The 14,044-nt window shown below is 37.0% G+C and overlaps 1 protein-coding gene across 38 annotated transcripts in view; it reads left to right on the top strand.

Moving 5' to 3' along the window:
* The window catches only part of ABI3BP (ABI family member 3 binding protein), a 264,662-nt gene that overhangs the window by 137,816 nt on the left and 112,802 nt on the right, over positions 1-14,044 (top strand). For 37 of the 38 annotated variants that reach the window (XM_061194088.1, XM_061194099.1, XM_061194116.1 and 34 more), the window contains 5 exons: positions 9,765-9,830; positions 10,985-11,059; positions 11,616-11,690; positions 12,713-12,787; positions 13,913-13,984. In XM_061194088.1, the coding sequence (XP_061050071.1) occupies positions 9,765-9,830; positions 10,985-11,059; positions 11,616-11,690; positions 12,713-12,787; positions 13,913-13,984 (363 nt within the window). The remainder of the gene's footprint in view (positions 1-9,764; positions 9,831-10,984; positions 11,060-11,615; positions 11,691-12,712; positions 12,788-13,912; positions 13,985-14,044) is intronic. The other variant, XM_061194090.1, reaches the window with a different exon arrangement.

Here is a 14,044-nt window from a genome sequence, read left to right as displayed (position 1 = left end):
GGTCTTTTCTAAGCCTTGATTCCCCATGTCACTGACCCTGAAATTCTAGTGCCATTACTTAATGTGGGTGTAAGAACACCTTCAGAATTCAGGTCACCTGAGTCTAAAATCCAGGCTCTGGGTGGAGTTTCATACTGAGCCTCTAGTTCTGTTAGTTAACACAGAGGCACAGCTGCACTGCAGACTGTGGAACAATGCTAGTCTGCGGGCGTGTGTGATGTTTTATCTGCTGCACTGTGGCCCAGCTGGCCTGACCCCCACGTCCTTTACAAGTATCATATCTTCCAAACCAAAGACTGTTGGGGCCCACTGAGTTAGTAGAACACTTAGGTCCCTTTTATCTCTCAACTTCTGGGCTATAAACACAGGGTATATAAGGTCTTCCTGGTTTCTCTTGAGCAGCCTCTAGATTTTTGGTGTTTATGATTATTTAAGAGCAAACTGACCAAAACCTCCAGGAAACCACTTATGAAATTTCAATGCCTAGGATATGAATTATATATAAGCCTGAATTAAAGCAAGCTTTGGGGGGTAGGGAAAATATGTTTGCAGGTGAATGTTGTAGAGTTACAAAGAGACAAAGATAGATGAGATTGGAAATCCCAGTAAAAGAAAGGTTCCTTTTGCCTTAATTACAGAAAAGGAATATTCTGGTTTTGCCCTGGTGGAATATGAATAGTCGCTAATGCCGCAGGAAGCAGTTTCATTATTCAGCTGCTTCCCTCCTGCTAGGGCCACCTTAGGCTGCCAGAGAACTTCCAAAAACTGCCAGCTGCCAGCCGCCTCTAGATGAAGTGTGTGGGCCTGTCATGGGCTGTAACAGTTCAGTAGGTATGATTGCAGGCATAAGCGTCAGCCACAGAAACTTCCTAGCCTGCCCTTACAACATTGAATTGTTAGGACTGGGCTACTTGGTATGGTGTTAGGAGAGAGAGCATTGGCATCACCAGGGAGCTTGATAGAAAGGCAGAATCTTGGGCTCTACTTCAAATCTGTTGAATCAGGATCTGCTTTTTAACAAGATCTCCAGATGATTTGTATGAGCATTAAAGTTTAAGAAGCACTGCCTTCTCACCGTAGTCTGTAATACTTCACATGGTACAGATAAGAAGCATCGAATGTGGTCAGTTATAGGACAGGAGGCCTGAAATCAATGTAAAATTGGTTTCTTAAAGTGGGCGATTAAGTATTTCTTGTTTCTGCTAATACTTTTAACACTCCCATCTACCTATTGTATAAATGTTCTGTGGCATCTTCCTAACGTGTTAAATTTCAGATTAAAATTTATCAAATGTGTTACTTGTGATTTAAAGAGTTGATATATTCATACAACCCTTTTATTCATTTCAGCCTTTGTTTCTCAATTGATTTTGTGTGAATTTACACAGGCACTAAGTTTCTATTTCCTGTTTAGTTTCAACATATATGATTATTGTATTTTCCAGTTACTCACATGGCTTCCTAATGCAATTATTTGAGAATTAAGAAGAGAGAGAGGCAGAGATAGTACTTGAATGCCGGTCCATAAAATCATTGGTCTCGTTTTTAGTTGTTACATCTTTTGAAGAAATGATATATTTCAGCTGGTATTAATGACATTATTATAGCAAAATGAACATATTTTGTTTTCTCTGTTGGCATGCAATGCATCTATATTTACTATGTCAATTACCTTCAGCCAAAGACCACCAGGAACACACCTGTATTTGAACAAAGTTAGGTTTATTTACTTTTTGTAACAATGGAGAATGCAGACCATGAGGAACTGTGGATCTGTTAGTAAGAGGATGTTATGGGATTTAGTCTTGTGTTAGGTGATTCTGGGGAGTGTTTAAGGAAGCGAAGCTTTGCTCTGAATTGGATGCTGTCTGAAAATGGGAATAATCTGTGACAGAATATCTTAAGAATTCTTAACTAGAAGGCAAGAGAAGAGGAGTGAGACTAAAGCTGTGATTGGTAAAGATATTAGCCAGAATATGAGGACAGTAATTTTTGTGTTCACGCGTTTGTGTCCCACACAGTTACAGAATGGTCTTGTTTTTGTCTTGGTCCATCTTTGTCACCAAGTGAACTTGTCTGAGGTTGATGTTCTTTTCAATTGTCGATGTTCCGTAGGTGAACACAGCAGCCTAGCTGTGCGTGCCTGGCTAGCACCTGGATGCCAGGAGCTGCTTGTTTCTTTATCAACCATTAAACGTGGCTTATCGGTACCTTTTGTAAAACTCATTTTCCTTCAACGTTTACTAGATTTGTTTTCCACATTTACTTCATACTCTGTATCAAATAATCAGAATGCATGCTCTTAAAAAGATTTCTGTATTACTTTTGTCTATAAAAAGATATGTGGAAATTCTAACTTGCATGTCGAATATTGAAATCATTTCAGTAGTTGATGGCAAGAGTGGGACAGGGTATTTGGAATTTGGACTGTCCTAGGAAATCTGAGAAGTGCAGTCATCAAACAAATTCTTCCCTACTTTTAGTCTATTGGCCCCAATCCTTCATTAGAGCTGCATTTTGTGATCTCATTATTTGGAATTGTACTTTGTTTAAACCTTCTCTAAAGTATGTTCAAGTAGGATTGATTGATTTTGCCTTCCTTAGCAAATCCACCTTTTCTTAAAGTACAGAAAGGAAATTATAAAAATCTGCTCTTTAACTATATGCCAGAATGTAAACTTATTTATAAATTCTATATTAAAAGAAAGTTGGCCATATTTTAGAAATACTTAAGTGCTTGTAACAATCATTCAAAAAAGTCAATCTTTCTGATGATGCAATAGAATTGGTCTTATGTTCTACTGGAAGGTAGCCAGTAGAACATGGTTGGAGAAGGAGGATAGAAATCAGTGTTTTGTTTCTGGCTTGCTAAAGCTATCAGTGTTAAGCATCCTTAATTTACTTGGCCATCCCCTTAAAAGATCATCATTTAGTACCAGGAGAGATTTGAACCTTAATCAAATAAAAAAATGGTTTCTTCATATAACCCAAGATGATCCAGTGTGTTTATTTGCATCCTTAGAAAACTCTCCAGCCTGTTCTTCCCCTAGCATGCCCAGACAAACTGACTTTTCCCTCTAATTGTACAGTAACTTATTACTAAGATGACAGTTCCTTCTGGCATAATTATTTCTCCTTGAGCAGTAAACAATTATCTTTAGATACTTCCCTTGGCAGAACTGAGGATGGTCTGCCTCAGTCTTTTCATTAGAATCTACTTTGGGAGCTCGCTTTAGGAGTTCATTACTAATTATTTTCAGTGTTTCATTCTTTCAGTACTTTGTAGAACTTTAGTAAATTGCTATATGCACTTAAGCTCTATAAATTATTTAAAGCCTTGAAAGCTGAAGTGATCAGCATGCCTGAGGAGTGGTATACTGGTTGGAAAGTTTCGGCCACAGATGGTTTGCTCACAGTGGTTGAAAAGAGGTTGAACTCTACATTTGGACCTTATTGTCTTCCTATGAGGTGTTGATTAGCATAGATCTGGCCCACTGGACTGAATTAAGCCCTAGAGAGGAGAAAAAATAGGAATAAATGGTGGTGTTGATGCTTTGAGATGAGGAAAATAGAATTTAAGTATAGCAGATGGTTTACAGATTTACAGTGGCCTCTTAGAGATTTACAGCCGCAGCCTTTGGTTTTGCTTCATGAGCATTTTCTTGCAGGCAATATATTCACAAATTTCAAGGCCAACCGGAAAGATATTTTATTTTTCCATGAAATGAAGAGAGCTTTATGTACTTATTTAAGTGGTACTGAGAACTCTGTGTATGGTGTTTATAAATGCTTTTCTCATCCAGCTACTTATTGATGGTCCCGTTGTATTTTCCCCTTGTGTCTTTATACGTGTGTTTAGGATTCTATTTCCATGGCAGGGTATGGCCACACAAGCATATCGCAGGTAATTGTGTAGTAGAGGGAGAGATTTGTGTGCACACATATGTGTGTTATAAAATAATTAAAGGATCTGTTCATTTATTCTCATCTATCCTTACTAAGAGCATAAACTACCCAACTGTCAAACTCATTGTTATTTGTTCATTGTAATGGAAATCTTGCCGATTAATTCCATTGAGTCTTCCCATGTACAAGGCTCTGGGGCAAACCTTGAAGTCCATAAAGAGCATGACAGGCACAGTTTCTATCCTAATGAGGTCACGAGGTCTTTCATCTAAGAATTTATGTTTAAAAAGGAGTCTTTATACATATGCAGTCAAATATTCAGCCGTAAAAAAAAGATGGAATAATGCCATTTGTAGCAACATAGATGAACCTAGAGATTATCATACTAAGTGAAGTAAGTCAGACAGGGAAAGACAAATATCATATGATACCACTTATATATGTACTCTAAAAAATGATACAAATGAACTTATTTACAAAACAGAAACGGACTCACAGGCATAGAAACAAATTTATGGTTAACAAAGAGGAAAGGAGGTGAGGAGGTTAGGAGTTTGGGATTAGCAGATACAAACTACTATATATAAAAGAGTTAAACAACAAGGTCCTACTGTATAGCACAGGGAACTATATTCAATATCTTGTAATAAACTATAAGGGAGGGTGGGAGGGAGGTGCAAGAGGGAGGAGATATGGGAATATATGTATATGTATAGCTGATTCACTTTGTTATAAAGCAGAAACTAACACACCACTGTAAAGCAATTATACTCCAATAAAGATGTTTAAAAAAAAAACTATAAGGGAAAATAATCTGAAAAAATACACATATATATATATGTGTGTATATATATATCTGAATTACTTTGCTGTACACCAGAAGCTAACACACTTTAAATCAACTATACTTCAATAAAAAAATAATAAATTTAGAAACAGTCCAACAAAAAAGTCTTTCACATAGTTATTAATATTCATGGAATTTGAATAAGATAAATTGATGAATTCTTGATCATTGTAAAGGCCTTGTCTGTGTGCCATCATGTTTCCAGAGCCATATCAAAGTATTTTTATTATGGAATTTGCATCTAATCAGTTTTTTTTTTTTTTAAACAGATGATTTTTTTTTTTTTAACATTTTATTTATTTATTTATTTATTTTTGGCTGTGTTGGGTCTTCATTTCTGTGCGAGGGCTTTCTCCAGTTGTGGCAAGCGGGGGCCACTCTGCATCGCGGTGCACGGGCCTCTCACTATCGTGGCCTCTCTTGTTGCAGAGCACAGGCTCCAGACACATAGGCTCAGTAGTTGTGGCTCACAGGCCTAGTTGCTCCGCGGCATGTGGGATCTTCCCAGACCAGGGCTCGAACCCGTGTTCCCTGAATTAGCAGGCAGATTCTCAACCACTGCGCCACCAGGGAAGCCCCTAATCAGTTTTTTAAAAGTAAAAATAAAATGTACAACCAACAAAACATAATTTAGCAATGTAGTTTTAGGAAGTTATAAGCAAATGAGAAAATTGTAGTGTGGCTTATTTCATATTTTTTTTTCTCTGAAAAATATAAAACTAAAATTTAGTTATCGTGATTATAAGCCATTACTGTTTTTTGAAAGAAACTAAAATTGCTTTTTATAGCCTTTGAATTGAACTGCCTATTTTACTAACATTAGACTTCTCCTACAAATCTATATTCTGTGAATGCAAGATTAGAAATAGTGCTTAATGACAAATGGCTGGAGAATGGCACCCACTAAAGTAAACATTGGTGACAGAAGATGTTTGCCTCTAAACAATAATGCATGATGCCATGTAGAGTCTAAAATATAGAAGGGTTTACCCCTCTTAGCTATTTATCAATTTTATAGCTGGAGAAGCCCTTTAAAAACCAGGGATACCTAAGCATTTCCTGTGTTTCATTCTGGTATAGAAAGAAGTATATTTACAAGAGTTTTGTGGGGTTTTTTGTTTTTTTGTTTGTTTGGGTTTTTTTTTTTAATTTAATTTTATTTATTTTTTTATACAGTAGGTTCTTATTAGTTATCCATTTTACACATATTGGTGTATATATGTCAATCCCAATCTCCCAATTCATCACACCACCAGCCCTCCCCCCGCCACTTTCCCCCCTTGGTGTCCATACATTTGTTCTCTGCATCTGTGTCTCAATTTCTGCTCTGCAAACTGGTTCATCTGTACCATTTTTCTAGGTTCCACATATATGTGTTAATATACAATATTTGTTTTTCTCTTTCTGACTTACTTCACTCTGTATGACAGTCTCTAGATCCATCCACGTCTCTACAAATGACCCAATTTCGTTCCTTTTTATGGCTGAGTAATATTCCATTGTATATATGTGCCACATCTTCTTTATCCATTCATCTGTCAATGGGCATTTAGGTTGCTTCCATGTCCTGGCTATTGTAAATAGAGCTGCAATGAACATTGGGGTGCCTGTGTCTTTTTGAATTATGGTTTTCTCTGGGTATAAGCCCAGTAGCGGGATTGCTGAGTCATATGGTAATTCTATTTTTAGTTTTTTAAGGAACCTCCATACTGTTCTCCATAGTGGCTGTATCAGTTTACATTCCCACTAACAGTGCAAGAGGGTTCCCTTTTCTCTACACCCTCTCCAGCATTAGTTGTTTGTAGATTTTCTGATGATGCCCATTCTAGCTGGTGTGAGGCGATACCTCATTGTAGTTTTGACTTGTATTTCTCTAGCAATTAGTGACATTGAGCAGCTTTTCATGTGCTTCTTGGCCATCTGTATGTCTTCTTTGGAGAAATGTCTATTTAGGTCTTCTGCCCATTTTTGGATTGGGTTATTTGTTTTTTTAATATTGAGCTGCATGAGCTGTTTATATATTTTGGAGATTAATCCTTTGTCTCTTGATTCGTTTGCAAATGTTTTCTCCCATTCTGAGGGTTGTCTTTTTGTCTTGTTTGTAGTTTCCTTTGCTGTGCAAAAGCTTTGAAGTTTCATTAGGTCCCATTTGTTTATTTTTGTTTTTATTTCCATTACTCTAGGAGGTGGATCAAAAAAGATCTTGCTGTGATTTATGTCAAAGAGTGTTCTTCCTATGTTTTCCTCTAAGAGTTTTATAGTGTCCGGTCTTACATTTAGGTGTCTAATCCATTTTGAGTTTATTTTTGTGTATGGTGTTAGGGGGTGTTCTAATTTCATTCTTTTACATGTAGCTCTCCAGTTCTCCCAGCACCACTTATTGAATAGACTGTCTTTTCTCCATTGTATATCCTTGCCTCCTTTGTCATAGATTAGTTGACCATAGTTGTGTGGGTTTATCTCTGGGCTTTCTATCCTGTTCCATTGATCTATATTTCTGTTTTTGTGCCAGTACCATATTGTCTTGATTACTGTTGCTTTGTAGTGTAGTCTGAAGTTCGTGAGCCTGATTCCTCCAGCTCCATTTTTTTCCCTCAAGACTGCTTTGGCTATTCGGGGTCTTTTGTGTTTCCATACAAACTGTGAAATTTTCTAATTCTGTGAAAAATGCCATTGGTAGTTTGATAGGGATTGCACTGAATCTGTAGATTGCTTTGGGTAGTATAGTCATTTTCACAATATTGAGTCTTCCAATCCAAGAACATGGTATATCTCTCCATCTGTTTGTATCAAGAGTTTTGTAAAGAAGTCAGGAGTGGTTGATTTTTGGAGAACTCCAGTTTCCACCCTGTCCTGTCCTCTGACATCCATTACTTCAGAGTCAAAAACTCTTGTTTAACCCATGAAATGAGGTAGTAGTGTGCTTCTCAGAGCTGCCCAAACAACATAAAACTTCCAGCGAGTGGTGTTTGTGTGTTTTAGCACTCAGCTATCAGAAACTCCAGAAATAGAAATATCAGGGACCAAACCTGCTGGCAAATGTGTGATTTTAATCTTAAGTATATTTGAGAAAATGTTTGGAAGTAAGAGGTCCCTGACAGTTTGGAACTTTCAGACGTGAGTCACAATTGCCAGAGGATGATGGAAGGAGGGCTTCTTTCTCCAGGACAGTGTCTTCTGGGAATAACTTGAGGGAAGATGGAGGCCTGGCTTGGAACCTCCAGAATGGAAGGGCCTTGTAAATATGGAAAAGAAGTAGAAAGAGGTTGAATAAATATCATCTCTTGGAATAGAGTACAAGAATATAAGAAAGTTGGTCCAGTGTCCCTAGATGGAAGGGAAATGCAGGAGTTAGGATAACATAAAGGCAGTATGGTGTTTTTCAAAAGCAACAATATAAAATATAAATAAGTCAGCTATTAATTCACAATTTCTTACCTAGTACAAGGGGTTTAAATACAAGTTGGTAAAGTTTTCCTGATTTGTCTAGTAGTTAGAGCGAGCTGACTTTGCTGGATCCATGATTTGAAATTGGCTTAAAGTGAACCTAAGATCAGCAGCTGCCAACATTTTTGTCCTTTAAAAGATGAGTCATTCTTATCTGATCCTTTGAAACTGTAGCTAGACTAAAGAAAACTTTACATTGCAAGGTAATAAATTTACTCTTGGGATATCTGCATATTTTAACTCATATTCTTTCTGTTTTTGAAGATTTTGCAAAGCAGTAGATTCACCTTCACAAACTAAAATATATTTCCTGCCTCTTTTGTATGCAGTGCAATATAATTACCCTCTGCATTATCAGACTGTGTCGCATGGTCTGATCTTAGCTTCCCTCCAGCTTCAACTAGCAGTGGTTCAGTATCATTCCATTGTCACTAAATTACAAGTAACCCCAATGTGTAAATTTTCCCATGAGCTCCTGCCTTTATAGTTTATTTCTGTATAGCCGTTTTCAATGGGCAAGGGAAGTGACACCTGCCTCCTGACAGTTCATTCTTCCTCTATACCTCTCATTACCATGGTGACGGCTCTTTGTACAGAAATGGGAACTTTCTAATTTTGATGCTGTTTTTGCTTGCAAATTCAATTCTTAAGTGAACATGAAAATTATCCCTACATTAAAATTAACCTGTATTTTTAAGGTCACCCTACTTTTCTTTATGTAGAATATAAAATTTATCTTTAAACCCACCTAGATTGTAGATGGGCTCTTGGCTCCATGGAGGAACGTAGAAAGCTGCCTCTAGGTAAAATGGCAGGAAGGATGGTACAAGAGGAAGGTGCTGGTCTTAACTCTGCCATTCCTGGCCCTGCTAATGGAATGGGAAATAGGTCGAATTTGACAGTCCCAGTGCGTGACCACTAGCAAATGTCCTCTCCCCAGTGAATCTCAATTTTATCATCTAGAAAATGGAGATACTACCCCATTGTCTATAACATGGGGCTAATGTCTACCTCACCTATTTCTCAGGGATGTTAAGAGAGTTAAATAAGTTGATATATGAGAAAATGCTGTGCAAACTATAAAGTGCTGTGCAACCTGCAAAGTGCTGTGCAAACTGTAAAGTACTATCCAGACATCATAATGGTAACTTTTACTAAGTACAAAGACCAAGCTGTAGTCTTTGTGCAAATTACCTCAGTGTGACTGCTGTTTCCTTCTTTGGAAATCTCAAATTGCCATCTGATTTCATTTATGTTTGTACTCTTTGAAGCTATTTGATTTACAGCTGGCACTACTTCCTTGTAAATAGCACTATGCTCACATCACCCTAGGGGCCAGTGTCAAGGCTCACTGCATAAAGGCCTTTAGTTCAGGGCAAGAAGGACTAGAGGCAAGTCTTTTAGTGATTGCTTACACGTTGCTGACCTGACCAGTAGCCCACAGCCAAAGCTCACTAACACCTACGTGAAAATGTCCTCTTTCAGCCAGCATTAAAATATGTCATGAAATCTTTTAAAATTAAAATTAACATCTTCTTTTTTGTTTTACCTTTTCTTTTAAAAGCCACTTACGATGTTTTCTCAAGCCCTACAACATCAGATGAGCCTGAAATATCAGAGCCCCACACAGGTACACCAGCCTCTCAGTTGTTTTTGTGGATGCCAGGTATTCTGACAGTACTGCACCTAGTTCTCCCTTTCATTTTTGCAGAATGAAAAAGTGCGCTCTCTAGAGCTCCACAGGAGAGCCATGGCAATCTGTGTCAGGGAGATGAATTCTACCCACCTCTCCCATTGAATGATTATTTCTTCACATCCATCAGTAAATAAACTCTGCCACATGTGGGAGATGCAGATGGATTAGGTTGCCACTGAGGCACAGTAAAATAATGGCCTATCTCTCTGTTGTTCAGAGTCATTCTAAAAAGCTTTTAGATCCTTAGTTTTCCCTGGTGTAGTGGTTCTCCAGTGGGGGTGATTTTGCTCCCTCCACCCTGAGGAAACATTCGGCCATGGCTAGATATACTTTTGGTATCTGGGGAAGGTATTACTGACATCTAGTGGGTAGAGGCCAGGGATGCTGCTAAACCCCTGCAATGCACAGGACAGCTCCCACACCAGAGTCATCCAGCCCTAAAGGGCAATAGTGCCAAGGTGAGAAATCCATCTCTAGAGCAATCATGTCACTCATTTGTCTATAGATGTTCAGTTGGGTCTAATCTTTGGCATTCACTTACTGATTTTTCTACAGTGAGTTTAATTCAGTCCAATAGTTCCTTCTGGCAAGTATTTATTGAGCACTTACTAAACTAGGTACTACAGGAGATTCAAAGTAAATAATACTGGTCTCTGCCACACAAAGTCGTATGTCTGGTATTTGTGTGTGTGTGTGTAGCCTTATCTTAGCTCTATTGGCACCATGATAAATAAAGGCAAATAATTTTAAACAGCAGCAGAAAATTTTAAGAAATGAAATAGAATGCTAAGAGTAGATTCAGCTAGCAGTTTAAGAAACAGAGGGAAGGAACCAGAAAAACCACTTGAAAACAGTTCAATATATGAAACATTGTTTTATCATGGTTTAACATTTGAAGTTTGCATGTTTTTAAAAATGAGCTCATCTTCAACTCCTAATGAATCACTAGTTTTAAAATGTTGGTCAGCAATCTCTCAAGTGCTGTTGATATTTTTCCCCATTTGAGGCAAAATTTATTACTCTGGAATTTGTATTTTATTCCTGGGGCCTTCTACTGCTTTTAAAAATGTTGACATTTATTCCAACAGCAACAAGCGATCCATTTCTGGATTCTGTCCCATCTAAAACTTCTAGAACTCTTGAACAGCCAAGGGCAACACTGGGTAATGTTTTTAACAGAAAAATTGTGCCTTGTTTTCCATCGAAAGAAAATCCATGTAAATGCCTTTCTTCCAAATGACCATTTCATTCCATCACATCTAATCATTTATTTCTTTCCTATTTCTGAATATAATATATATTTTTTCCTGTAATGCAGGCATCTTATGTTCCATTTTGGGCTCTCTCTCTCTCTTTTTTTTTTAAACTGTAATAGATGATATTTTTTCCATCCTTAAAGGAATGAAAAGCTTTGAAAACTGCATGGACACCTTCATCATCCATATCCTCCCATCTCGTGTGTTTGTGGCCTGTATCACCTCTCTTCCATGCATTGAGTCTGCCTGGAGTCAGCTACTGAACAATTTCATTCTGACCTTTTCTCCACTTTAAATTATCATTTCATCCACCAGCTTTCAAGACAACATTCATGCATTTTTCATCCTTAATCATGTCCTGGTAGCATGTGCTTTGTAACACCATCTAAAAGCATGCTGAAACTCTTAAAATACCTCATTTTAACCAGAATTACTTGGTGGGATGGGGTGTTTGTGTTTTCAGCTCCGAGTGAAACAACGTTCGTTCCTCAAAACCTGGAAATCTTTACCAGTCCTGAAATGCAACCTACAACACCTGGTAACTAATGACATCTGTATAGTTGTGTGCTTTGAAAGAATGGATAAAGTGACAAAAAGAATCAGTTGTGTGTTGGCCTTTTCAGAATATTTTCAGTAGTAAACCTTTCCCTTCATTCTCTACCATGAAATTCTTCAAAGAACTGGGTTATCTGTCCTACTTAGCCTTGTGATAATCCTCGAAGAATTTTCATAATCTTGGTGTCTCTGTATTTTTTGAATTGAGGTAAAATTAATATATAACATTATATTAGTTTCAGGTGTATGACATAAAAATTCAATCTTTGCATACATTACTTTGAGGTATTATTCCCTTTCTTCTTTTAGTATTATTAAGAAAGGGAAGTATTATTCCCTTTCTTCTTGTTATTCCCTATACTTCTTTCAAATTTGCCACTGGAAAATAGCAGCAAAATTATAGATAATAATTATTTTAAAATACATTCCCTTCAGTTAGCATATTTAGATACCACTTGGTCAGACTGTTTTTCTCAAAGTAGCCTAAGGATAAAGAGCACCAAGTAGGCTCTGCAATCCTGGATATGATAAAGAAAGATGACTAAAAGAGTAAAACAACATATATTCTAGAACAGAAAGTTATTGGAATAATGAAGTTCATTAACTCCTGGTGAGGTTAGTAGTGAGATATAGAATTAAAGAAGTTCTGAACCTTCCATTCTCTAAATCTCAAATATTTGTGCTTCTCCCGTGCTGTTCGGTAAATCACCTTTTGAGTTCTTAACTGTACCTTGTATTCTTAAATCCCACAAGGGTCCTCCCTTTCCAGTACAGTTAAGTGAACAATGTACCTTCAATTCTCATATAGACATTTAATTCCTTTTGGCTCAATCAACACTTACTTATTGAGCGCCTACTGTGTATAAAACACAGTGCTGGGCATTCTAGGGATACAAAGAAATAAAAAGCAGTTCTTGCCCTCAGGAAGTTTACAAGTTTAAAGTTACAACCTGATTGACCCCTGGGAAATACCATTTATCAAAGCTACATTAAATCTTCTTTCAGCTCCCCTGCAAACTACATCTGTCCCTTCTACACCTAAACGACGCTTCAGGCCCAAAACACCAAGAACTAAACCTGGTAAATAACTGTCTCTTTAACCTTTCAGGATATTTAATTCCAAATAGATAATGTCCATCTACTTACTAAAAAAAAAATTCTATAGATTAAACATTCTCTGTAAAATTTGGAATTGACTGAAGATGAATAATTAATGCAAAATAACAAGTATCAAACATTTTCAATAAGATCTTATTGAAAATTATGTGAATGATGTTCTTTTTTTCTGGGAAATACTCTTCTTTAATCAAAGTAATACATAAAGTTTTTTTTTTTTTTAAGTACTACAAGGCTTAGATTGAACAAGAGGGGTCCACTGCCCTACCCTATTCTACCCCTGAGACCCATTCTCCAATTCTTTACCATGTTTCTTTTGTATTTACCTCCACATTTCTAAGTAATATGCTGCTGTTTCTTGTTAGATCAATTTTAGTGAATGATGTTCTTGCATGCAAATTTTGGTATAAACATAGAAGCAAGTCCTACTGTCACAGTGATATACACTGTAATTTATTTTCCTGGCATGCATCTAAGTTTAAGTGTTATTAGGCAGACAGTTCCTGTTTTCGTTGCCTACTACTATGTTTTCAGTTTTGTACTAGGGCGATGGCTGAGATGCAGAGGACATGACTCTGGCTTTCCAATTGCTTGTATTGTTTTTTTTTTTAAGATTATATCATGAACAATGAGAGCAACGTAAGATTATACAACCTGCTTGTGAAACTATAATACTGTGTGGAAGCTCAGAAAAAGAAAGTAAGAGTTGAGGATGTAAGCCTCAGAATATGTGTAGGGTTTAGAGGAAAAGGAGAGGGGAACAACATATATTATGGCACAGAGTTTGAGGTAAAGGTAGTTTATCAACCTGGATGTGATATTCTTCATTGTCAAAGAGTACACTCAGAATCATGCTCAACAAACCAGGCTTTGATTATTCCATTGCTTATTACAATTTTTTTATAGCTATACTATTATGACTGAATTTTAAAATTCTTTCCCCAAACTTTTATTCACTGCATACTTTGTAAACACTGACTAAATATGACAGGATTTTAAAAGGGTCATTCAGTTCCTCTTTGGAGGATTGGGTTTTTTTTATTGTCTCTAGAATATTTTAATATATTTTTTTTTCCTTTCCACCACCAGAAAGAACCACAAGTCTTGGAACAATTACATCTAAAATTTCTAAAAGCCCTGAACCTACACGGACAACACTGGGTAACAATATGTCCTTAGTAAATATGTTACTTCATTTCACCACGGAAAGTCCAGTATGCC

This window comes from Eubalaena glacialis, chromosome 6 (genome assembly GCF_028564815.1).
Source record: "Eubalaena glacialis isolate mEubGla1 chromosome 6, mEubGla1.1.hap2.+ XY, whole genome shotgun sequence".
Taxonomy (NCBI): Eukaryota; Metazoa; Chordata; class Mammalia; order Artiodactyla; family Balaenidae; genus Eubalaena; species Eubalaena glacialis.
Note: the sequence above shows the minus strand (reverse complement) of the source record. Positions and strands in the feature narration are given on the sequence as shown.